Raw genomic sequence first — 26,336 nt, 5'->3', positions numbered from 1 at the left:
GCAGAGCTATTCGCTGCATAGTTGTTGATTGTTGTATGATGTTAAAGAAACGGAAAGAATAAAATAATAAAAATTTATTTGGGGGGGAATAAAACTTACGTACATGTTTTTCCCAAGCTTTCTTGAACTCTGACTCTTAATTTGAGCAATTTCAACCACACAAGTTTGAAATCGTGCAAGTTAATTTCATGCAAGATGTGACTGTACTGTACTGTGGATTGGCAGGGACGGGTCAGAGTGAAGTGTGAGATGGAGGAAGCAGTTGGGCACGCGGGAAATCTGGTTGCACATTTCACCCTCTTCAAAATCACCATCCCATTGCATCTTATTTAAGAGGCAAGAGGCAAGGGAAATCAAGAACTGGCAAATCAACTTGCATGGGAAGAAGAGGGCAATCCTGCATTTCCTCCTAACCTCCTAGTTTTGTAAACACTGATACATTTGCCTACCACTTTTGGGACGCAGGTGGCGCTGTGGGTTAAACCACAGAGCCTAGGGCTTGCCGATCAAAAGGTCGGTGGTTTGAATCCCTGCGACAGGGTGAGTTCCCATTGCTTGGTCCCAGCTCCTGCCAACCTAGCAGTTTGAAAGCACGTCAAAGTGCAAGTAGATAAATAGGGACCACTACAGCGGGAAGGTAAACGGCGTTTCCGTGCGCTGCTCTGGTTCGCCACAAGCGGCTTAGTCATGCTGGCCACATGACCTGGAAGCTGTACGCTGGCTTCCTCTGCCAATAACGCGAGATGAGCGCCGCAACCCCAGAGTTGGTCACGACTGGACCTAATGGTCAGGGGTCCCTTTACCTTTTAATACCACTTTGCAAAGAGAAGTAGCGAAGGTGAAAAGGGAAAGGTCTCCAACAACCGCAACTTGCTCTTACCTTTTGCTTTCCATGAAGTGTGTCTCCCCTCCCCTATCAAAAGGCACTTCACAACCCAAAGGAGATGTTTATTGGTTTTTTACTTTATTCTTTCTTTTTTTCTTTCTCAAAAAAAAAAACATTCCCCCCCCCAAAAAAGCATTTCTGTTAGTGCTACTTACAGAAACCTATTGGGTGTGTGTGAAATAATGCAGTGCCGCTAGATCTCCTCAGCAATTTTAGAACTCTTCCCAGTTGTGCTTATCAAAGCTGGTAGCACGGTGGTCTGTGATGAATGGGTGTGGAGAAGAAATCCAGGCATCTTCAAACAAGGATGCCTTTAAAATCTACCAGTTAAGCAGACAATTCTGCAAGTTACATGGCAGTCTCTCAAGACCAACTTCCATCTAGGTTTACTGGCTGACCATTGAACATTAACGGTTCTCCTCAATGGTTTTAGAAGAATATGTTTTGTACGGCAGTCACGACTGGCTTGGATTATATCATGCTGACCAGTATCTCTTGAGCTGTCCGTGTGGGCATGAAATCAACCAAGTATCCAACAGAAGATTTCTGAAGGCTTTCCCCCAGACTTGTTCTGAGGGCCCTTCCTAGAGTGCCCTGCTTATGTCCTACATCAGATGACTGCTCTCTGCTGTAATGTCTCTCGATCTTCAGCCTGAAGCAGTTGTTTCTCTGCCCAGTCCAAAGTCACTTCCGGACAGCCTGTTCATGGTCATCCTCACCCGTTTGCACAAAGTTTGCAGGGAAATTGTAGCGCAGAGCACAACCTGGCAAAATGCACGCTACAAATGGGAAAGAAACGCACCTTTTGCATAGATTGGGGGGGGGGGAGAGCCTTAAAAGAACAAAACAAAATGACTTTGGGACCTATTGACCACTACAACATGAGCAGACATGGAAAAGAAGGGTGAAGAAGTGCCCTCCACTCAGGCTAGCCCCTTTGGGAGAAATAGCTTCCCCAAGATAATGACAGCCTGAGCTCAGGAATGAGAAGGGTTGTCCAGGACAACTTTCTGTACAAGCCACCCACCCTCCCAAAACCACAGCTGGCTTTCACCGGATGGCAGGTGCTGATCGGTCGTTGGTCACCGTTGGGCGCAATTTGACTGTAGCGAAAGGATTGGTACCTCTAGGAAGAGGAAAAAGAAAGGTGGAGATTAAATTTTTGGAAACGCATTCAAGCCAACCACATACAGTTAACTCCATTACAACATAAAGGCTACCAACACACTGGATACAATCCGTGGTCCTCAGAAAAGTGCCTGGTGTCAGATGAATTACTAGATTAATAGATACGGTCAGATATTACCAGATATGGTCTTCCACAGAGTGTCCTAGTTTTGATGGACACTCTGGACCACAATACCTCAAGGACTGCCTCTCTCCATATGAAGCTACCCCAGGGGTCCCCAGACTTACCGGGCTTCGGGCTGGAGGGCAGGGGAGTGCGCGCGCAGCGGGCCGGAGGGCGGGGGAGTGCGCGCCCGTGCGCACACGCACACACACACGGGCGGGGAAAAATCGCCGAAAATCGCTTGTGCGCATGCATATGGGCCTCCCCCGACCCGGAAGTGCATCGGAAATGACCTCTTCTGGGTCGGGAGAGGCCCATACGCATGCGCACAAAGGATTTTCGGCGATTTTTTGCCGATTTTGAAGATCGCCGCCGCGCCGCGCGCTGTAAGAGCGGGCGGCGGCAGCGGGCGGCAGGGGTCGTTGCAGGCCGGATTGGGAGGTCAATTGGGCCGCATCCGGCCTGTGGGCCATAGTTTGGGGACCCCTGAGCTACCCGAACCCTGAGATCATCTCATGAGGGTCCTCCATGAGAGGTCCAGAGGGTGGCAACACGAGAACGAGCCTTTTCTGCTGTGGCTCCCCATTTTACAGGGAACCAGGCAGAGGGCCTTCTCGGTAGTGGCACCCACCCTGTGGAATACCCTCCCACCAGAGGTCAAAGAGAATAACAATTACCAGACCTTTAGAAGGCATCTCAAGGCAGCCCTGTTTAGGGAAGCTTTTAATGTTTGATGGATTTCTGTATTTTAATATTTTGTTGGAAGCCGCCCAGAGTGGCTGGGGGAACCCGGCCAGATGGGTGGTGTATAAATAATAAATTATTATTATTATTATTATTATTATTATTATTATTATTATTATTATTGAATGTTCTCCGCAGGGAGGTTTGGCTGGCGCCTTTATTATACTGTACACCTTTAGGTGCCATACAAAAATATTTCTCTCCAACCAGGCCTTTGGCTGATTGACATCCGATGCCCTTTTAAATGTGTTATGGGGGGGGGGGAGAGAATTATTGGGTTATCTTTATTCTTATTTTTATTATGTGTTTTGTGTTTTTAATATTGTCATTCTATATTGTGAGCAGCCCTGATATCTACGGATGAAGGGTGGTATATAAATTTAATAAATCATTACCATCATATTCTGGGCTTAATAAGTTAGATGTGTACAAACTCCTTTACACAAGCCATGAGCGAGCCAGGAAGTCTCTCATTAACCTTAGCTTCCGTTTTAGCCAAACAGGGAAACTATTGTTACCAGACACTTCTGGAACAATTCAGGGTATCAAAACACTGTGCTTTAATATCCTGGCTTGTTCCAAAGCTGGTGGCTGTAGTTTTCCAGTTCAGATGAAACAGAGAAATGTGGTGAACTAGATACTTCCTGTTTTGATCAGGGTTTGCTCGAAGGGTCTGCTGCCTGGGCAGCCAAAAGGCTCTTTCATCTCAGACTATTAATCAATGAATATCTGAATGATGAGGTCCATCTTTTCATGATATACATTAAAAATCATCAAACATCACCATTGAGTTAGGCCAACTGGACTGCCCCTCTTTGTATTTGACACCTCCTGCATTAGGAAGTGTTGGGTATTGTAACTCCAGACCCTCCAAGAGTCCCTATTTTCCAGGGACGTCCCTGATTTACAGAAGCCGCCCCAGTTTCCAATTTGATCCTGGAATGTCCCACTTTTCCTTCGGATGTCCCTATTTTCATTGGAGAAATGTTGGAGGGTATGGAGTTATCCGACCCCTGAGCTGTCTAAAGGCAATCCTGTATAGGGAAGGGGTATTTTTTTAATGTTAAATGTTTTATTATGTTTTTATATATGTTGGAAGGTGCCCAGAGTGGCTGGGGCAACCCAGTAAGATGTGTGGGGTATAAATAGTAAAATTATCATTATGGAATGGGACGTCCCTATTTTCATTGGAGAAATGCTGGAGGGTATGTAACTCTAAGAGGACAAAATAATACTCTTTGACTGTGTATAATAGGAGTGGAGAACCTCAGGCCCAAGGACTAAATGTGGCCCTCTAGGTCTTTCCATTTGGCCCTTGAGACTCCTCAGGACATAGCCCTTCACAAACTGCACCTCTTCTCCCCAGACTGCAGTCCTTGCCTACCCTCCTTGGCTGTATTTTGCATGACTGGGATGTGTTCTTGAACTCTGATAATGCCACTCACTTGCCTGGATGGAGGCTAGAGGGTGTGGGTGGGTGGGTGGGTGTGTATGTGTGTGTTTGTGTAGAAAATACTCTACTACTCCACATGTGCCCCCCCCCCAGAAAGGCATGTGGCCCTCAAGCTGAAAATGACTCCCTGCCCCAATGTGTGAGTGAGGTGTGGCATCATCCCATAGTCCAAAGAAATATAGTTAAAACAGGGTCCCCAAACTAAGGCCCGGGGGCCAGATGCAGCCCAATTGCCTTCTAAATCCGGCCCGCGGACGGTCCAGGAATCAGCGTGTTTTTACATGAGTAGAATGTGTCCTTTTATTTAAAGTGCATCTCTGGGTTATTTGTGGGGCATAGGAATTCATTCATTTTCCCCCCCCAAAATATAGTCCGGCCCCCCACGAGGTCCGAGGGACAGTGGACCGGCTGAAAAAGTTTGCTGACGCCTGAGTTAAAAGCATCTCTTAAAAGTAATGGCCTTAACATATGCAGGGAGTATATTGTTCAGGAGAAAAAGGACACATTTACCTGGGAAACAGTTCTGGGTGATTTTCCCTCCCTGCTGGCTTCTGCAGTAAAGAAGAAAAGAAAAGAAAAAAAGGTGACGGCTGAGAGAGAGAGAGAATACCTTATGAATTTTCAACAGAGACAAAATGAGAAAGGAAGGGACATGCGAAGCACACAGACATGTATAGGCTCAAGTGGTGTCTGCACTTATAGTTCGCAGCAGGTCAGAAGCACATCCAATACACATCCAAACAGACCCCCCCCCCAAAAAAAGCAACCCCCAATTTACATTCGCCGATCCATTCCACTCAATATCAAACCTGGTTGTTCAGAGTTTATAGTTTTGCTTTAAAAAAAATATATAAGTTACTGTTCAGTTGTTGCTATGAAATTTACTGAGGGTGTGTGGTTGCTTGCTCGGTTTGCCTATATTCCTATACTGGAGGTTAGGTCCCCCAGGGGAAGAGGAAGAAGCCTGTAGAACAGGGGTGGCTAACCTTTGGACCTCCAGATATTGTTAGACTCCAGCTCCCACCGCCCTGGCCATTGACCATGCAGTCTGGGAATGGTGGGATATACAGTTCAGCAATGTCTAGAGGGTCACAAGTTAGCTACTCCTGCTCAAGACAGACCTGCCTACTGAAACACGGGTGACAGGACTCATTCATCCCAGAATGGCCTTCTCCAATCTGAGCAAAAGGGACCTCGGATGCAAGTCCAGTGTTGCTTATTGTGCTGCTTTGTTCCCCAGGATTTCTTACTTGCAAAGACTTCGTCTGAAAAGGGAAGTCACGTCAAAATCCCTCCAACATGGTAAGCTTACAAAATCCAGGTCATCCACACAAGGCAGATTTTGACCTGGGAATGCTTTCATGCCTGTTCAGGCTCTCTAGATGTCTAAACACTTCAGCAACACACCCAAGGCTGTGTTCACACGAACAGAAAGAAACAGCGTTAGGCCCTCCAGGCGTGCTTATTCCAGAGGTTGGGTTGCTTTCCATTGGCATATGTTCCTCTGTTACGCATATTTTGTTTATGTATGTGCAATACCTATTGCCTGTCTTATATACCAAGGTAAGAAGCCTTGTGCATTCGTGATCAGGACAGTTATACTGTACATTACTCTACTTTCAATACTGATTATGCCTGCAGAAGTTTCCAGGCAAACATACAGCTTCCTTTCCAATCAGTGCATGTCCTGTAACTTTCCTGCTGAAATTCTGTAACTTTTTATATTCCAGGGTTGTTGACTTTTTGCCCTGCTTTTGCCGTGCTGCAGTGCCCCTCCAGGTGGCCTTAATACAATAACACTGGGGAAGAATCCCAGAGCAACTGGAACGTTGTGTGGATGGTCCAGTATAATTCCACAACCGATGCATTATCATTGTCTCAATGACAAGTTGGCCCACAAATGCCAAAATGGGTGGAGTCTTTTGTCGCCGTAGCCAACATAAGTGTATTCTACCTGGCAACAGCTCGCCAAGGGAGAGGTGCTTCCGAGACCTGCTACATTAGATGACCAACATTTGTGGATATCATCTTCCTTTTCTTCCTCTGCACGCCACCTCCCAATTTCCTCAACTCTCTGGAGTAGATTTTCAGGGTACAGAAAGGCAGCAATGGATGCACCCTTATGCATTCAAACTCCACTGAGCTTTAGATCCGTAATCAATCATTATTGTGTTTTCTGGTCATTCTCTCACTCTCTCTTTTTTTAAAATGGTTCAAGTTCCATCTGGGCACTTGAATAAATAAATATTGCTGAGAGCTGCTTTGGCAGCCAAGGAGACGAAGATCAGGTCTTTGTCTTTTAACAGTGCAGGATAAGTTATTAATCTTCTTTAACCAGGGATAATAATAATAATAATTTATTATTTATTCCCCATCCATCTGGCTGGGTTTCCCCACCCACTGTTGTTGGCTCCCAACAGAATATTAAAAACACAATGAAACATCAAACATTAAAAACTTCCCTAAACAGGGCTGCCTTCAGATGTCTTCTAAAAGTTGTTTATTTCCTTGACATCTGATGGGAAGGCGTTCCACAGGGTGGGCGCCACTACTGAGAAGGGGCTCTGCCTGGTTCCCTGTAACCTCACTTCTCGTAGTGAGGGAACCGCCAGAAGGCCCTCGGCACTAGATCTCAGTGTCCGGGCTGAACGATGGGGGTGGATATGCTCCTTGAGATATACTGGGCCGAGGCCGTTTAGGGCTTTAAAGGTCAGCACCAACACTTTGAACTGTGCTCGGAAACGTACTGGGAGCCAATGTACTTTCCTCATGTCAACCGCTCCAGTGGCGTCCAACTTTTGTAACAGTATGAACATGGGTGTGTAAAGCACATCTTTCATTTCATAAAGTGCATTTGTTAAATTGAAGTAACTATTCGTGTGAACATGGCCAAACCCTCAATCCACAGCAAGCAGCAACCACCCACCAATCCCCTTGGGTTTTCCATTCATAGAAGCTGAGAATCCGCCAGTCCACAACACTAGCATCCTTTTGCTTCCAGGACAGGCCCTTTGGAAGAGATGCTCCATAGTGCTCAGTGGAGGAAGAGAGAAAAGGAAGGCTTCTCCATCAGTTGGCCAGGTGGCCCCACCCAAGCCCACGCTCAACACTCAGCGTCCTACTGTTAGCAGAAAGAGCTGCTGCCCCGGAGCCACCAGAAATCAGGCTGAGATGTCATGGAGAAGAGGAGTGAACTGAAGGGACCCTGGGGAGCGAAAGAGAAGGGACTGAGGTGCTCCCTCTGTCTGGGTACCAAAGCAAGGGGTCAAGGTGGCTATGGATGAGGGTAGCATGGGATGCTATCATTTGAGGTTGTGGGTGGCTACTTTAAAATGAAAGAGAAGAACAGCTCAAAGAAGGACTGTCCTGAATGAGGACAATAAGCAGATGCAACGGGAGGAATTGCAGAAGTACTGAGATGTCTATCTAGGACATCCAACAGAGAATTGCAGGGAATTTCCTTACCCAAACTAAATGCCGTGTTAATTCCACAAATGAAATCATGTCCTGTTTGCATCAAAAGGGAAGCCTCCATTGGTCCAACGGATGCTTCCTGTCTGAAGCAAATAGCAGCTTCAGGGGAGATGATTTTCATTAGGAACAGGAGAAGGAATAAACTCTCCCCTCCATGCCCCTTGTGGTTCCCAAAGCTGCCTGGGCCCCTGGTTACCTTTTTTAAAACCATGCACACCCATTCACTCATGTTACGCTGCAGGCAGATCCACGCTATACATTTAAAGCACATCTAAGGCACATGCTTCCCCAAAGAATCCTGGAAACTGGTTGGTTAAGGTGCTGGGAATTCTAGCTCTGCAGGGTGGAAATTATGGCTCCTGGGATTTTTTTGTAGGAAGTAAATGCACATTGAGTGTGCTTCAAATGTATGATGTGTGGATCTGCCCTCAGTCGAGTTTGGTGCTAATCTTCAGGGTGAAGTACTAATGGTACCGTTGTTGCAAGAAAAGGGCTCATGTAAAAGGGTACTTTTAGGGTAGCTATTCTCATCCTACTCCCTTCTTGTTTTCAGAGTTTGTCATCTGGTTCGTTTATCTTCTCAATAGGTGTCATTCATGTCCTTCTCATCAACAAATTTCCAGTGGTTCTGCCTGCAGTTCGTTTTGCAGACCCTGCTGCTGATATTGGCTAGTCAGAGAGAGCGCCGGCCAGCTGCCCTCTTAACCTGTTATCTGCATGAGAGGGAAGCGTGGCAGCAAAAGCTCCCCCCCCCCCAACAGTAGAAACTAAGCAGTCTGCCACTCAGGTGAGAGAACCGCATCTGCTCTACCCAGTGGCAGGAAGGAAGACAAGTTCAACACACAATGCAAGCTGGAAAACTGGGCCTCTGCTTGCTGCTGAAGGGAGGAGAAAAGGGAGCACTCCACGCCATGGCACAGGGCATCGGCGGAGCCAGGATTTATTTTAGTTAGGGAAGGCTTCAGATTGGGGGTGGGCAGAACAAAGTTACCTGTGACACAATTGGTCAGTTAAGGATGTTTATTTATTTACTTGATTTAGGGGAGGCGGCTGCAAGTGGCTATGCCCATAGGACAGGGGTGGGGAAACTTCAGACCAAGGGCCACTTTCCTATCTGGGGGAACCTTTCAGGAGCCACATGCTAGCGAGAGGCCAAAGTGGGCTGAGCAGCAATTGATATAAATTTTATCTTTGTACAGTTGGCTTGTTTACACACACACACACACACACACACACACACACACACACACACACCCCTCTGTCCTCTCCATCCAGGCGTTGTCAAGAGGCAATGAGGGGTGGGCAGAGGAGATGTGTCAGAGGAGGGGGGTTGTGGCCTGGGAACTGTCCCAAGGGAATCTGCATGTGGCCCCTGGGCCTGTGATCCCCCACTTGCCCCATCGCAGGAGGTAGGTGGCAGATTCATGCCATATTGGGGGGGGACACATCCATTGAGCTCCACTCCAAATCATAGAGTCAGTATAAGCAAAAGCAGAACAAGGCCATTGTCTAGAATCTAGATCATGTGGTGATTTCCTGAAGCTATGTGGCTCCCATAGCCACGTGATGGGCAGCCACCTAATTAGCCTTTACATACAGATCTGGAGCTGAATGGCAGACCAGCCCTTTGTTGGCAGCTGGTGCATCGCCTGTGTAACTTGTGAATCGAATCTGAGCCAGCTGTCAGAAAGCACCAGGGGTGGGGAGCCTGCACTCCACCCCCGCCCCATATGTGATTGGACTTCACCTCCCACCATCATGCTGGCCAGGGCTGGCTGGAGTGGGAGCCCAACAACTTCTGGAGGGCCACGGGTTCCTCAACCCTGCTGTGTATCGTTAATTCATCCAAATCTATTGCTCTGTTCCTGTAGCCCGCCCCCCCGCAACAGGTTTCCCAAACACCCCCAAAATGGCACAAGCACTTACCTTGGAGTCTGAGGTGGCTGCGACGCTGGCTGAGCTGCTCCGGCGGCTGCCTGCCCCCAGCAGAGCAGGAGAAGGACCTGGAGACTGAGGTCTGCTGGGGCTGTGCCAGTAATTGCTGGCCGATGGGGTGCTGGGCCGATCCAGGAGCTCGTCTACGCTGCGACTACTCCGCAGAGGAAACATTCTGAGAAAGTGGGGGGGGAGAGAAAGGCTGGCAAAAGCTGTTTGGGTGCAGGGGGCACATTTATGTATTTGGCCTTGACTGGTTGGAGCCAGAATACCTAAAGGATTGCCTGTCTCCACATATACCAGCACGTTGAAATTCTCACCAGAGGCTAATGAACATAGGAAGGATTTTTTCCAAGAATTCCACAGGAATTCCCCAAATAAATAAATGACATGCCTAACTAGCACCAGGGAGGCAGCCTTTTCAGTAGCTTTGCAAATGTTCTTCCTGGAAAGGCTCGCTGGGCACCCGCTGACATCTTTCCAGAGCTGAGCAAAAACTTGTATTTCCCATTTCCCCAGTCTTTTGCTGACCTGTTTTACTTTTGATACTAGGTATATATTTGCTTCTTTTTGAACTTATTTTAATCCATGAGTTCATTTATGGGGGCGCATTGAACAAGGCTTCGCCCAAGAACAGGGGCGTAGGAAGATAGGGGCGGTGGGGGCGGGCCACCCTGAGCGGCGGGCTCCAAGGGGCGCCATCGCAGCGGGCCGCCCTGCCCCCAAAACGTGCACCCCGCCCCCGGAACGTGCGTCATGCCCCTCCAGGAGGCGCACCACGCCCCGGAACGTGTGCTGCGCCCCTCCGGGAGGCGCGCCCCGCCCCCACAACGGGCACCAGCCCTGCCCCAGGTGCCAGAGCATGAAGCTCCACCTCTGCCCAAGAGCAAAGAACAGCACGTCTGAATATCACCATGGATGCAACGCAAGTTCACTGCACCTGGGGGTGGTCTCCTCGGGGTCTCTCGCCTCCTGCAAAGGCTTCACAAAAGCTTCAGGAAACCAGCCACTTCTGAAACCAAAACACATGAAAACAGTCACCTTTTATGTCCACTGTCACCACACCTTTTATCAGGTTCCCTACAATATAAGGGATACAGAAGATACAGCTATCAATTACAGTTCTAGGAGCCCTGCTCTCATTCTGCATTTGATAAGACTGAACTGATGAAATGCTGTGAGGTTCAAAAAACCTGCATCTCTTGCACTAAGTTGAGATGTATTGTTTTGCTTTTAAGACTCGGAAAACTGGACCTGGAGAAATCACTATAATGCCTCCACATTTACTTGCTCTTATAAATACGTTCCCAGGCAGCAAAAGGGAAGTATAAAGGTAAATTTACAATGGTAAACTGTCATTAGGAGATGCAGGTGGCGCTGTGGGTTAAACCACAGAGCCTAGGGCTTGCTGATCAGAAGGTCGGCGGTTCGAATCCCCACGACGGGATGAGCTCCCATAGATCAGTCCCAGCTCCTGCCAACCTAGCAATTCAAAAGCACGTCAAAGTGCAAGTAGATAAATAGGTACTGCTACAGCGGGAAGGTAAACGGCGTTTCCATGTGCTGCTCTGGTTCATCAGAAGTGGCTTTGTCATGCTGGTCACATGACCTGGAAGCTGTACGCCGGCTCCCTCGGTCATTAACGCGAGATGAGCGCCGCAACCCCAGAGACGGTCATGACTGGACCTAATGGTCAGGGGTCCCTTTTACCTTTTAAACTGTCGTTGACTCTCCCTTTCCCCACATGGGGCTCTCTAGGACAGGCATCCCCAAACTGCAGCCCTCCAGATGTTTTGGCCTACAGTAAAAAGGTAAAAGGTAAAGGTAAAAGAACCCCCGGACGGTTAAGTCCAGTCAAAGGTGACTATGGGGTTGTGGTGCTCTTCTCGCTTTCAGGCCGAGGGAGCCGGTGTTTGTCCGCAGACAGCTTTCCAGGTCATGTGGCTAGCATGACTAAACCGCTTCTGATCCACAACGGAACACTGTGGCGGAAACCAGAGCACATGGAAATGCCATTTACCTTCCCGCTGCAGCGGTACCTATTTATCTACATGCACTGGCGTGCTTTCGAGCTGCTAGGTTGGCAGGAGCTGGGACAGAGCAACGGGAGCTCACCCCGTGGCGGGGATTCGAACCGCCAACCTTCTGATTGGCAAGCCCAAGAGGCTCAGTAGTTTAGACCACAGCACCACCCGCGCCCAGAGGCTGTAAAGTGCAATAGCCCCAATCTGAACTGATCCCCTAGATAAGCTCCAAGTCAAAGAAAAACATGTGTGGTGTGCATAAATTCAGAAGCATGATACAAATTTCAATACGTGGTCCGAAGCCCTGAAAGCCAAGAACCTCCTCAACCTATTACTGCACTCTCACAGATCCATGTGTGAGCAGACTTACGTGGATGTACCTTCCAGCTTGCCATACAGCCAGCCATTTTGTGCTTCTGGTATCAGCACGGTGACTATATCTCCAACGCTGAACTGCAAAAGGGTCCGGTTGGAACCAGCGGAGTGGGGTGCTATGGCTTGGACTCTCAGCGCGCTGTTGCTGCTCCCCTCTTTGCCCCCAGCTTCTGCTCTTCCTGCTGCCTGCTCCCCAAAGGAGCTGGAACGAGAACGCTGGCCGGTGGAAACAGAGCCTGCAAGAAATTACGAGATGCTAGTTCTCTTGGAGGATCCCAGCTTTGCTAGAAAAGTGAGCTATATAGTTCACGTGAATTTATCCATAAATAGGTCAAATGACACTTGTAAACAACAACAACAATAACAACTCTGGAGTTTGTCTTTGGCAGGGGTGGAGAACCTGTGGCTATGGCTTGGACAACAACTGCAGTTATCTGTAGCCATTGGCCATGATGGTTGGAGCTGATGGGGGCTGGAGTCCAGCAACATCTAGAGGACCCCAAGCTCCTCATCCCTGGTCTATGGATTAGATAAATTGCCATATTTGTCTCTCATATATGTAATGCCACATTTACTCCATAGAGATCATTGTTGCATACATGATTCTCTCCTCCTCCGACCACTGCATTCTCATAACCACACTGGTTGTTGGTAGGTTGGTAGGTTAGTTTGAGAGATAAGGACTGGCCCAAGGTCACCTTAATGCTGGCTGGCTGGAGATTTGAACATGGGTTTCGCCAGTCTTAGTCCAACACTCTTAATTTCGACACTACAATGGTTCTTAAGTGTTCGGGTCCTATGGTTCACCACTGTCTCCAATGAATCTGAACACACCACGCCTACCCATATATCAGGAATCCCAAGGCATCTTGGGGAAATGTTTCTTAATGGAGAGTCTTCATCCACTATTAGATGGGACAACCTGACTCCTCTTGAACCCAGGATTCTCCCTCTCCCCTGAAACATCTTACCGATAGAGGGAGTTCTTTGCAGGGTTCTCCTCCTTGTTTCTGGCTGAGAGGCAGGCAACATTTCTGCCGTCTCCTGTGGGAAGGAACTGGCGCTTCGCCCTGTTATCACCGAACTGAAATCACCCAGAGGCCTCTGGGGCTGCAACAAGGAGATGAGAGGAAGAGCAGGCACTTTGTGAAAACCATCCCAGGGGAGAGGATCCTTGGAAGGAATCCTTAAGGCATCTTGTCATCTCCTGTGACACACTCTGGGCCAGACGCCCAGTTCACAACCACTAGAAATCCTGAACTGCCAATCAACTTATTTGGGTGGCTGACTGGGAATTTGTGTTTTATGAACGGGGAAAATAAAAACTACCAATTTTCTCCACACCATGCCTAATGTTATTAACTTTGTATTACGTTCTCTTTTAGGGTGCATAGGCATCATACCTATAAAGCACTCCCTGCACCAAAAACAGGAAAAAAGGATTATGGGAACTGTACCCCAGACAGTTAGAATCTCTCTTAACAGTTCCTGGGATTCTTTGTGAGTGGGAAATGTACTTTAAAGGTTTGGTATATGCATGGGACTAAGTCATGTTTTTTTTAAAAAAAGCAAACAAACAAACAACCAAACCAAACCAAACCAAAAACACCATTAGATGGGGAACGTTTTTTTAGTCTGAGCTAGGCATTATCTTTTGGGCAACCACCTTGAGTCATATGCCAGCAGTGGATGGGACAGAGGCAAAAGTTGATGGAGCAATGAATGTACAGTACATTTCACCTTTATACAGTTTCTACAGGCACCCACCCACCTCCCTCTTTAGCCTCCTTCTAGGCAAAGCAAGAGGCAGTCATAAAGTTCAAGGACACATTCCAGCCAGGCAAAAAACACTCAAGGTGGGTGTGAAACAAGGCCAGTGATAGGTATGGCTAGGGAGGGTGTGTGGCTTGGGAATAGTTTCAAGGGCTGGATGGAGAGGCCCAGAGGGCCACATTTGGCCCACAGACCTGGGGTTCCCCAATCCTGATTTAGCTTTTCATGGTAAGGAAGTTGGTCCGACCCCCAAACCCACTTGGGTTGCCCTTTTTCTGCACCTTCCCTAGTTCTGGGATATCCTCCTTGAGATTGTCCAGTCAGAACTGCACACAGCATCCCAATGACTGACTTAGGGGATTACGGTATACCCCAGGTGTGCCTCGTTTCATAAACCTTTCCCGCCCAAGGTTCCTTTCATCTTCTTACCATCTCGAGCTGGGAAGGAGCAGGAGCTAGAGAGCCAGATGCATGACCTGGGCTGAGCGTTGTGCTGCTGAGCGAGGTTGGGGCAGGATTTCGGGTGGCTTCCAGCTGTTCCTTCCACAGGGGTGCCTTGCTCTGAATGATGGCACAGGCCTTCGCAGGAGGAAAGAAGACAATAACAGAGTCTGGGGAGTATGGTGACAAAGGGGGAAGCGGGAGGTGCTACCCACAGCTTATTCAAAACGGCAGTCCCAAAGATTGCACCAAGGAGAAATCACCACTAGCACCAATCTTTGTCTAACAGGAGAGATCCCACATATTTCTGCCTGCCGAGTAAAGTTGTAAAAACGGCCATTTGATGCTATATTTAAGAGTTTCAGACACGAAACCAAACAATGCATTTGGAATATATACAGGCAGGTAGCCATGTTGGTCTGTCATAGTCAAAACAAAATAAAAAAATTCCTTCCAGTAGCACCTTAGAGACCAACTAAGTTTGGCATTGGTATGAGTTTTTGTGTGCATGCACACTTCTTCAGATACACTGAAACATAAGTCACCAGACACTTGTATATAGTGGGAGGGTGGGGAGGGGTATTAACAGTCGCCAACAGGTTTACCACACCTATCAGCCCATCACCCATTCCCACCACCCTTCTGAGTAATACCCCTCCCCACCCTCCCACTATATATAAGGGTCTTTCTACACGGAATTTTTCTATTTTGGAATATACTGTATTCAGTTATGCAAACTGAACACTTGTTTGTTCAATATGCAGTGTTTGGTTATGTTATTTGTAGGCAATTTGATTTGACTTTGCAGAATTGTGCTGAGTACTAAAGTTTCGTCATCGGGCAATGGATACCCTACCTTCCCCCGTTTCTGAGCTTTTAGCAAGCAAATAATGTTAGCTATATATTTCCCAAGTCTTGGCTGCTTCCATGAGGGCTAGAAACTTGGTATCGTTGAAATCCAGATTCTTAGGGTTCCTCAAGCACTGTCACATTCTAACATTCTATGATTAACTGGGTGATTTGTGACTATTCATGGTAAGCACTGGGGTCTCTTGCTATAGTGAAAGCCTCTTGGTTCCCTCCAAGAGACGGCTTCTCAACCAGACTCCCTTTAATACAACAAATGAGGAGCCTGCGGCCTTCTGGGTGTTGTTCCACTGCAATTCCCATCGGCCCCAGCCAGCATGTCCAATGATCAAGGATGATGGGAGCTGGAGTCCAGCAACGCCTGGGGAGGGTCACGAGTTCCCTGTTTCTCCTTTAGTGCCAAATTAAACCATCCCCTCCACCACTAAATCTGGGTGCGCTGAGGCACCCTTCCCCTACATACGTCCCTCATATTACATATGTCTTACCCTGGTGTAGAACTGCAGGAAGTTATTGGAGAGTAGCTGGTGCTTCTCAGCTAGGAAGCGGTAGCGGCGTTTCTCCTCCAGCTCAGCAGCCTTCTGGCTCTCGGTGACAAATTCTTGCATCTCGGTGTGCAAGCGCAACATGTTCTCCTGGAGTGAGGGGAGAAAGGATCGATGTCAGCCTTCCTCAGAGTGAGCCCTCTGGGGCCCAAGCGTGTGCTCACACCTGCTGCTTCGCTGCAGCCCTTAGAAATTCTCTTTTATTAATTTTTTTGTTGAGCGACTAGTAATTTTAAATTTTTATGGCAGTAGCACCACAGCACTCTCTTGGGACACCTCACCGAGAATTCCTTGTTCTGAAGAGGTACCCCCTTCCTCAGAGTGAGGTATAGGAATGGCCGGAAAGTGCTATGAGGAGCCCCACAGGAGCTGGCTGAGCAGGTAGCAGCTGGGTGGGTGAACTGGGGAGTCAAGCAGGCCCAGGGCCCCAGGGGAACTAACTCGTCATCTCCTCGCCCCACACCCAGAGGCAATTTTCTTCATGTATTTATTTATTTTTGCTTTGCTTTTCCGCCTTTCCTCCAAGGATCTCAAAGTGGTGTACATGTCTCTCCCCCTTTCCAAATTGCCCTCACAACGACTCTGAGAGGTAGGTTGTGTTGAGAGGCAGTGACTGGCCCAGGGTCACCCAAGTGAGCTTCATGACTGAGGGGGGATTTGAACCCTGGTCTCCCAGGCCATAGTCCAACACCCTAACCACTACACCACGAGTGCTGAGCTTCAAATGGCAGCACCCGAAGCAGTTCTGTCTCACCCACTGGTGCGGACAGACTATAGTGGTGGGTGCATGCCCTTTAAAAGCACAAGATCCCCACCCCCAATTGTCTGGAAAGCCAATCGCAATTCCACTCCTATCTTTCAGCTGAAGAGCAATGACTGGGCAGTGCCAAGGGGCCTCCATATTGTTCCACACCTTCATCTCCCAGACATTCTTGTCTCGAGTCCTCTCCATTCTCCACAGATCCGAAATGCATTTATCTATGTTGGCAGTTCTGCGTCTGTGTTCCTTCTCATATCGCTGACGGCTATCCTATGAGCAGGCACATTGAAAAGGTTTTTAAAATATGTACATATAAGGACAAAAACCTGAACTCCCAGCTAAGGGGGGGGGGAGAGAGAGAGAGAGAGAGAAAGACCCAATCCCTGCACAATAGTTTGCTGAAATAAATTTGAATACAGTCAAACCTTGGTTGTCGAACGTAATCCGTTCTGGAAGCCCATTCGGCTTCTGAAATGTTCGACAACAGAGGTGCGGCTTCCAATTGGTTGCAGGAGCTTCCTGCACTCAAGCGGAAGCTGCATCAGACATTCGGCTTCCCAAAAAGCGTTAGAAAACTGGAGCGTTTACTTCCGGGTTTTCTGGGTTTGGGAGCCGAAACGTTCCAAAACGGAGGCATTCGGGATGTGAGGTTTGAGTGTACATTTAACAACAACAAAGTACTTTTTCATTGCTCCTGAGTCAAGGTACACAACCACACCATACTTTTATGATACCACTTGAAACAGTCATGGTTTTCCCCAAAGAATCCTGGGAACTGTAATCTGTTAAAGGTGGTGAGAGCTGTTAGGAGACCCCTGTTCCCCGCACAGAGCTACAGTTTCCAGAGTTATCTCTGAAGAATAATTTACTGTTAAACCACTCTGGGAATCATAGCTCTGTGATTAGGGGTCTCCTGGCAGCTCTCAGCACATTATTCTGCTATTCTGTGTTACAGTGCTGTGTGCAAGGCCAAGGCCTTTCAAGAGCCAAGGCCTTTCAAAGCGGAAGACAAGGGCGAGACAGGCACTCACATTGATGAACTGCACATCCAGCTTAGTGTTCTTCTCCATGTGCTGCAGCAAGTCTGCATGGAAGGTCTGTGCCTGCTCAGAGAAGAGGAAGTTGTTAGGAACCAAATCAGCATCACTCACCTGGCTCAAAAAACTGGGCATTAAGTGGGAAAGCGGCCGTAGCCCAGTGGTAGAGAAAGCATGCTTTGCATGCAGTTGATCACCAGCGTCTCCAGTTTCAAAACAACAAGTGATGGGGAAGACCCTCCTCCTGCCTGAGACCCTGGAGAAATGTTGCCAGTCAGAGTAGACAACACTGGACTAAATGGACAAATAGGCTGAACGTGAGCAGATCCCTATGTTCCTAAATAATTATTAGCAGAGCTCAGAAGACTGAGGATGGTTCAGGTAGGGATGGGGGAGAAATGTGATTCAGTTGAAATATAAAGGCAATTCTGCCTAATTCTCACTTTCTGAAATAATCCAAGAACCAAAACACAGCCATCCTTCAATATTCACTAAATTTTGCAATGCAGTACTCCAGTCAAGTAATGTGTACAAAAATGCATATACTGGGGTCAAGTGTGCATTTAAAAATGCATATCTTAGCAAAAACAACACACAAAAATGCATTGCATTAGGGGAAAATGTTTTGCAAAAATATGGACATGAGAAGAAATTGCATACAGATGTGGATACTAGGAAAGAAAATGCACTAAAATGCTGGTGGATTTTCATGGTTACTGGTACTTTTAAAAAATCTCAAACGGATGGGGAAATATGAAGAACTGAAAGAAAGATTGGAGGCAGGGATGGAAAACAGAGAGAAGCTGAAATTGACAGATCCATTCAGATCCCTGAACCCTGGAGAACTGTGACCAGTCATGTAAACTAGACTCTACTATAGAGCTAGATTAGGATGGCCACAACCACCACCTCCCCCACTTTACAGAGGCCATTCCTGCCTATTGATGTGAGGTAGACAGCCACCCAATATCATTTTAGACACCTGCCAAAAGCTTTATTTCAGCATGCCCATAGATAGGTATATATTTTAGATACTGTCAGGGTTTTTGAGACTACTCTTGAGTAACGACCCTCCACATGCTTGTCTTTCAGGAACTTTTATTGGTGCACATTATTTACAGTGAAGTGAGCTGCTGGTTTCATGTCTCATCAGTCCGATTCAGAATCTGGCACTGCCCCCTTTCACGACCTTGACCAACATAAGAGTCGCGGGACAGTAAACCTCCTCCCCTTTCTCCTCCTCCTTAATTCCAGTGTCGGGGGGGGGGAGGTCTCTGGCCCGTCCTCTCTTTCCCCCTCCCTCTCTTCCCTGTATGAGGAGCAGTGGCTCTTGGATGTTGCCAGAGCTCTGGCACTCCCTCTCCGTCTCATGACTTTCCCCTTCCGACCCTTCGCTTTCATTACTGCTGGGAGATGGGCTGCTCTTGATGGGGGGGGGGGCTGTTCCCTATAAGCCCTCCCCCTTACAGATACCTATATTTTTACTTGTTCTACACTGCTTAGAGAGTTTTATGGCTGAGCATATATGGAAATCTTTCTAAGCATAACTATGTACAGTAAATATAAATAAATAAAGTACGTAAATAAAAAATAGTGGCAAGCAGTTGCAAACATGTACAGTGCAGACTCACACATGTTATTCCTTGTGCATGAAGAAAATGTAAGTAATAGGCAAGCAAAGCAACAGGAAAATAAATTCTCCTTTCTATTACACACATGAAACCCAACCACCATCTTAGAATCACAAGCAAGAGACTCGGTTATTTCCCTATGCAACCTCCCATTATTGCACAAATTTCCCTCCCAGTAACTCACGACTGCTTCCAGCTTGCGGTTCAAGTTAATTTGGGTGTCAGACATCTGTATCAAGATTTCACCTTCGAGAAGGAAAGAAAAAGAGAATTCTTTGTGAAATTCTTAAACAAAAGTCAAGCCCTGCTGGATCAGGCCAAAGTCCCATCAAGTCCAGCATCCTGTTCTGACAGGGTGACATGAGGAAGAATGAATTCAAGGGCAGATAAAGACTGGTGAGGAACTTTGCCCTCTAAAAGTTATTACAGAAATTGTCAAACATACTACATACTGAAAACAATAAATGACCTATTATCCAAGTGCCAGTGATATATGACCTTATGCTAAGTGTTATCTTGGAACAAAAGTTCAGTTATGATAATTACTTTGATAACCTGTATGAAAAGTCTGTGAGAAGCGATTCAGAATGCAATCTAGGGTAAGTCCTGTTTGACTGCTGTTGAGGCTCAATGTGTGTAAGATTGCATTCTTTGAAGTTAAACCAAAGGTATGGAGGGTGGAGCTGATTTCCTTTTTAGCTGTCTTTAAAATTGAGTTTCTAGTTGAAAACCAGTTTTAAAATTTCTGAACTACATGAGCGGATGAAGAAGAAATTAAATGGAATGTAAAATATTATGTTGCTCTGTAGGATATTTTCACACAAGACTCTAAAAAAGCATCTTACATTTCTCACATGCCATTTGAATATAAGCCCATTCATTACAGTATTATTTCATAAAGGTAAAGGTAAAGAGACCCCTGACCATTAGGTCCAGTTGTGCCCGACTCTGAGGTTGCACTGCTCATCTCGCATTATTGGCCGAGGGAGCCGGTGTACAGCTTCCAGGTCATGTGGCCAGCATGACAAAGCCGCTTCTGACGAACCAGAGCAATGCACAGAAACGCCGTTTACCTTCCTGCTGTAGCGGTACCTATTTATCTACTTGCACTTTGATGTGCTTTCGAACTGCTAGGTTGGCAGGAGCTGGGACCGAGCAACGGAAGCTCACCCCATCGCGGGGATTCGAACTGCCGACCTTCTGATCGGCAAGCCCTAGGCTCTGTGATTTAACCCACAGCGTTTGGTTTAAATATGAACCTCGTAATCCACTATGCAATTATATTTATATTTGTATATTTATATATTACAGTGTTATTTTCCTTGTTCTTATTACTGTTTTTATAATTACTTTCAGCTTGATGTTTCATTTGTTTTTTGTTTACCATAAAATAAAATAAAATAAAATAGAAGTCCAGCATTCACTCAAAGAATGCCTTTATTATAAACAGTTCTCTTCTGATTTCTGCCTCAAGCAAGAGTTAAAAATGAACTATGGTTTCACATGAACATGGAGCTTCGTAGTGAACAGTGGCAGAGGAAGCTGCTCGGGCACCCGGAGTGTGCACCCAGGGATGGGCCGTCGCTATGTAGCGTGCATGTGCGGCGTCGCTATGTTCGACGCACACGCCGTACGTAGCGATGCCGCACAAGCGCACTATGTAGCAGTTTGCCGGCGGCGCAGTGCCGGGGTCCTCTGCTCGTGGCTGCAGCCACAAACAGAGGATCCTCCACATGTGGCTGCAGCAGCGTGATGGCTGCTCATGCTGCCGCCTTGTCACCCGAAGAGACGTGGCACCGGGAGCACACCGCCGCCCCGTCACTCCCCCCCCCCCGTTGCGACGCCACTGGTGGTGAACACTGCCAAAATGTTTTCTCTCCACTCCTCTCCTGGTCTGCTACCGGGAAAGAAGCCAGAGTCTGGCTTGCTGCAATGTCCAGACCCAGGCTTGTAGTTTGTTTCTCTGTAAACAAATCACAAGTGATAACCAAGGTTCAGGTGACACAACAAACTAGGCTCTGGCTGGATTCCCAGCAGCATGAAAGTAGCAGGAACAGAGTGAGAATTTTTCAGTGCACCCTGCACACTCCTGTTAAACCATCGTTTCTTTTAAGCTATGTTTTAATATGACATGTGGACCCAAACTCTGCCCAAGACCTCTAATGCTTCCACTGTGGGAGGCAGTAAACCTTTGAATTTGAGTTGCTGGGAATCCCAAGTGGGCGAGGGTTGCACTCTGGCCCTTGGGTTCGGCTTGATCTGGTAGGCCACCATGAGAACAGGATGCTGGACTAGATGGGCAATTGGACCTGATCCTTCTTGAGTTCAGTATTATAAAAATATAGGAAAACAATAGGCCAGTTTCATCTCTAGACTAGGTAACATTCTGCAGCTCTTATTTCTCAATTATTTATTGAATTTCTATACCGCCCTATACCCAGAGGTCTCAGGGTGGTTCACAGAACAAAATCAAAATACAAAACCGCAATATATATAATCAAAATAAAAACAACCACCCAATAACACCCCCTGCCCTCTGAACAAACACAGCAATGCAGCCAGGAAAATATGTGGGGGCAACTCCTGACCCCATAACTTAGGGGGTCTTGGACCTGCAGAAGAGAAGAGAGCAGCAGCAGGAATCTTACCCAATATTTGTGAAGTAGAGCTCTGTAGGGCTTGCTCCCCGATCTTTTGGATTGCTGTAAAGTAGACATCAGCAGCCTCGGATAACGCTGCAGAAATTTCAAAGAGGAGAATTAGGAGGCTTCCTCTCCCTGCTTGCAACTCCCTCCTCATCTTTTTTGCTCCTCCTTCACAGCGCTTTCCCCTTACTCTCCATTTCTGCTTTCTTCCATTTGCTGCCGCCCTCCCTGGCCCACCCCTCCTCCTCACTTCCTTCCACCATCTTCAGAAGATTCATGTCAGCAGCACCCAGAACCCCTGTGAACAGGGCAGTCTCGAGCAGGTCGCGCGCCCTGGCGCTGAGGGGCGGAGATCGCTCCGGCGCAGGGCGCAGCGCCCTGCCTACCGGCCCACCGCCCTGACACCCCGCACCCGGGACTCTACCTAGAGCCGGCCCTGCCTGTGAAAGCCTTTTCAGACAGGGTGCCCTCCAATTATTGTTGGGACAGCTGGCATAGGAGTAAGGTGGATGGGCTTCTGATTAGACTTGCTGGCTCCACCCTTCAGGACAACCATGGGTCGAGCACTGGAGATTATATACAATGGCATCAATTGTGTGCTTGGGATGTTACATGTGCACTACATATGCAATTCCTGTCATGTCTACAAAATGGTCAAAGGCCTGGAAACGATGCCTTATGAGGAACGGCTTAGGGAGCTGGGTATGTCTACCCTGGAGAAGAGAAGGTTAAGGGGTGATATGATAGCCACGTTCAAATATATTAAAGGATGTCATATAGAGGAGGGAGAAAGGCTGTTTTCTGCTGCTCCAGAGAAGCGGACACGGAGCAGTGGATTCAAACTACAAGAAAGAAGATTCCACCTAAACATTAGGAAGAACTTCCTGACAGTAAGAGCTGTTCGGCAGTGGAATTTGCTGCCAAGGAGTGTGGTGGAGTCTCCTTCTTTGGAGGTCTTTAAGCAGAGGCTTAGACAGGCATATGTCAAGAATGCTTTGATGGTGTTTCCTGCTTGGCAGGGGGTTGGACTAGATGGCCCTTGTGGTCTCTTCCAACTCTATGATTCTATGATTCAATGTACACAAGAGTCCTTGTGCAGGTGTTCTTCTCTACATGTGGTCCTTGGGCATGCTGAGGAGGCGAAGTCAACAGGCACAATCTTAGTTTCCAGGTGTACATCAAACATCTCCATAGGGCTACTGATGGACCAACATGGTGGACACAAATATTCACCTCTCACCTGTCAGCTAACATTGCCACTCACCATGGAAAGCTTGCACATACTTGTTACCCAGGTACACCAGATTCTCCAGAGCCGGGTTAAACTGTTCCAGGATGCTCTGTTAGCCATCCACGTGAAGGAAGGATTTAAAAAACAAAACACATACAACAGCGAATTAGCATGGCTCTCAAATCATCTGAGGAAACCTTTTCGGTGGCAACACTCCCTATGGCAGGGGTAGCCAATGTGGTGCCTGCCAGATGTTGCTGGACTCCAGCTCCCATCACCCTTGATCCTTGGGCCATGCTGGCTGGGCTGATGTGAGCTGGAGTCCAGTATAAACAGAAGGGCACCTCAATGGCTTCCCTAACCTTGGCAGCAAATTGGAAACACCCACTTTTTGGAACAGGCTATTGCAGAGTTATGAAAAATTCAGAGGAAGGCAACCGAAATGATCAGCACTGGAGGCTTTTCCATGTAGAGGAAGGCAAGTAAGACAGAACTCTGTTCTAAACGTAAAACAACAGATTCTCGCCTGCAACTAACTGTTTCAGCTCAGCTAGGCCAAATAGTGTAGAAATAGCAAATAGCAATAATCCCAGGATGATTGAAATGCAAAGAATAGAAGTGTTATGTCCATTGCCACCCCACTGAACAGCTACCGTAGATATCTTCTTTTCAGATATTGCCCACCCTGGCATTCCTCTGCTGCAGCCTCTCTCATGTGCCGCATCTTTAAGCCTGAAGTCCAAGTCTGTCTTGAATTGGATCTAATTCCCTTACGGAAGGAGTCCTGTGTGAGCCTTGTGTTAAACAGCAAAAAGCAGGACACCCAACTTCTGCTTCTTCCAACTTAAGGAGAGCCACTTTACATATTATGCAGCAATTGTGACTCTCATGACTACACCAGAGTGAAAAGCAGTGGCATGTTCTGAAATACGCTATGTACCCATGTTGGGGCCTGTGGCTTGAGAGCTCTCTAGGACACAGCCAGGAGTGTTTAGGAAGGGCGCCCACCTCCAGTCGCTCCATGCTTGCTTGGAAACTCTAGTATAATGGCAGTGAATATTAATGCTACATAACGGGCGAAGCAGCTATCAATTTGTCCGCAAACCAGATCAGGTTAAGAGCCTCTTTCAGTGCAAGCGCCACGTGGTTTGTGCTGTCACAGATTGTAGCGACTGCCTGCTCCGGGTTCAAAATCCATATCCCTTGAATTTGTGCCATCTGGACCAGAGATGTTAAGAATCGAGCAAATTTCCCTTTTTATTTCCCCCCAGTGCCAGATCGTTAGTTCCTTTTTATCCCTCTCTTGTGCAACCCCTCATTAAGGAACGTCTTTCTAATTCACATTCCCTTCAGCCAATCCATAGTAGTTCTTATGTTCCAGAACACGCACGCAAGGAACCAAGCCTCACCTTGTAGATAGAGATGGTAGATCTGTAGGACTGCTCCATCCCCTTGAGTGTTTAACAACCACCAAGAGTTCCTCCCAAGGATCGGAAATGCTGAGAAGGTCTGCAGTCCTCAGGAACATGTATGAATCCAGTTCCACACCCCCTAAGCCTCCTCTCTAACACCACAGAAGAGACGCCACACTTACTTTGAAAAGAAAAACACTGCTAGTGGGGGTTTAATAATTCACCAGCCAGGATGTTAGAACTTGATCCTTAAGTGTAACCAGATACCAGGTAGGGAGGAATCCTGCTATAGCCATGAAGGTCATGTGACGTCACCCTCAATTATTTATTGCCAGTTTCAATATACAGCTCCCTGCATATAGCACTGTATGATCGAGTTGACTGTCGTCTTGGGTGAAACAACTGCATAAGGCTGCCACCCACCCACCCACAACACGCCTATCTCTTGAAATACAGAATGCATAGGGATCAGCTATACTGTAAATGTCCTCTTTTGTGATCCACTGTTGTCCACAGGTGTCGCAATCTCTTTCATGTGGTTCTAGAACCAATGTTATAGACATGGGCATCCAATAGGAATATTTATGAGGGAGCATCCATGAGGAAGGAGTAAAATACTGAAAGCGGGGAGCAGGCTAATTTCTCATTAAAAATGAAGAGATTGGTATATGTACTCCCCCCCCCAATACTTCAGGGTCTACAAATGCTAGAAACTTAACTTTAAAAAAGGAAGCAAGCTGGGAATCTGGGGGTTATGGTTCATGCAGGGAGGGACCCCAACATGGATACCCATGGCGTCACCTTGATAAAGCGCTAACTTCAAAAGTAGTGAGATGTTGCCTTACAACACTTCCCCACTTTTTTATGGAGTTATAACGCCGCAACTCAATTTTAACTTGAACAAGTGAACTAAGCAATGACCAGGTACTGTGTTTCTCCAAAAAAATAAGACATCCCCTGAAAATAAGCCACCGTGTGTTTTTGAGGAAAAATAAATATAAAACGGTGTCTTATTTTTGGAGAAACACGGTATGTCCACTAGCAAGTCCTATGATAGCAGCCCCTGGTGAAGGTACTGCCACAATATCCATGATGGCCAAATTCACACATGACATTTGTCGTTGCAAGGCACGTAACTCAAGGGGGGGGGGAGCCAAGGGTGCTAGCATGGAATAAAAACACCAAAGCAAAGTTAAACATGAGCCAATGAGCTTGCACGTTTGTGTTAGACCTCAGCCTCATTACATCCCAGCCCTTGGCCACTGCGCTCTAAAGGGATGGGAGAAATCAGTAGCCCACTGTCACTGGACTCCCACCAGCCTTGGCCAGTATGGCCAGTGGTCAGGAATGATGGGCATTGTAGTCCAGCAACACCTGAAGTGTTTTAATTTCCCACTCCTGCTCTAAAGCAAGTGGTAGTGGTTGTTTGTATAAACAGATTCGCTTAAGGACCATGTATGCATATACTGGATCTTGTATTTAATCCAAGGGGGTCAAACACTGGAAGTGATTCTGAGTGTCAACAGCAAATGGCATAATCACATTGCGGAAATCTCCATAAGAAAACATGACTCCAGCTTTGGAAAAAGCTGGCCTAGATCAGATTCAAGATCAGATTTTGCTTTCATCTCAGTCCTCCATTTCAAGTCATTTAGATGCACCTCCCTCACCTTAGCCCATTTCCTCCTGAATACTCATACGCCGTTCACCCAAACAGTCTATAGGCAGTCGCTATAAACTGGCGAGCTGCAGGCTTGCTATTGGACAGTTACATATAAAACGATCCTCTGTACAAGGACCCTAATTCTATTT

At 47.2% G+C, this 26,336-nt stretch overlaps 1 protein-coding gene across 3 annotated transcripts; it reads right to left on the bottom strand.

The window, feature by feature from the left end:
• Positions 1-947: 947 nt before the first annotated feature.
• BAIAP2L2 (BAR/IMD domain containing adaptor protein 2 like 2) lies at positions 948-24,782 on the bottom strand. 3 transcript variants are annotated; one of them, XM_035128364.3, is made up of 14 exons: positions 24,522-24,779; positions 23,146-23,221; positions 21,885-21,971; positions 19,421-19,482; positions 17,600-17,671; positions 16,722-16,838; positions 15,752-15,898; positions 14,385-14,534; positions 13,154-13,292; positions 12,178-12,418; positions 10,724-10,792; positions 9,775-9,958; positions 4,885-4,925; positions 948-2,012 (listed from the first exon to the last, which is right to left on the bottom strand). In XM_035128364.3, the coding sequence occupies exons 1-14, from the start codon at positions 24,558-24,560 to the stop codon at positions 1,937-1,939; spliced, it is 1,500 nt and encodes a 499-aa protein (XP_034984255.3). In that variant the 5' UTR covers positions 24,561-24,779; the 3' UTR covers positions 948-1,936. The 3 variants fall into 3 exon arrangements, with proteins under 3 accessions (XP_034984255.3, XP_034984254.3, XP_088508214.1); XM_035128363.3 differs by having other exon boundaries at positions 10,724-10,795; positions 24,522-24,777; XM_088652088.1 differs by lacking the exons at positions 948-2,012; positions 4,885-4,925; positions 9,775-9,958; positions 10,724-10,792 and adding an exon at positions 11,482-11,581 and having other exon boundaries at positions 24,522-24,782.
• Between the last annotated feature and the right edge of the window lie 1,554 nt (positions 24,783-26,336).

The sequence above is a fragment of the Zootoca vivipara genome, chromosome 9 (assembly GCF_965207765.1).
Source record: "Zootoca vivipara chromosome 9, rZooViv2.hap1.1, whole genome shotgun sequence".
Taxonomy (NCBI): Eukaryota; Metazoa; Chordata; class Lepidosauria; order Squamata; family Lacertidae; genus Zootoca; species Zootoca vivipara.
Note: the sequence above shows the minus strand (reverse complement) of the source record. Positions and strands in the feature narration are given on the sequence as shown.

Coding starts and splice junctions, on each gene's coding strand:
- BAIAP2L2 (XM_035128363.3), bottom strand. CDS start 24,560: ATGGAGCAGTCCTACAGATCTACCATCTCTATCTACAAG. Junction 17,672..19,420: donor ACCGCAAGCTGGAAGCAGTC/GTGAGTTACTGG, acceptor TTCTCTGAGCAG/GCACAGACCTTCCATGCAGA. Junction 2,013..4,884: donor CACCCAGAACTGTTTCCCAG/GTAAATGTGTCC, acceptor TCCTCTTCCTAG/AGGTACCAATCCTTTCGCTA.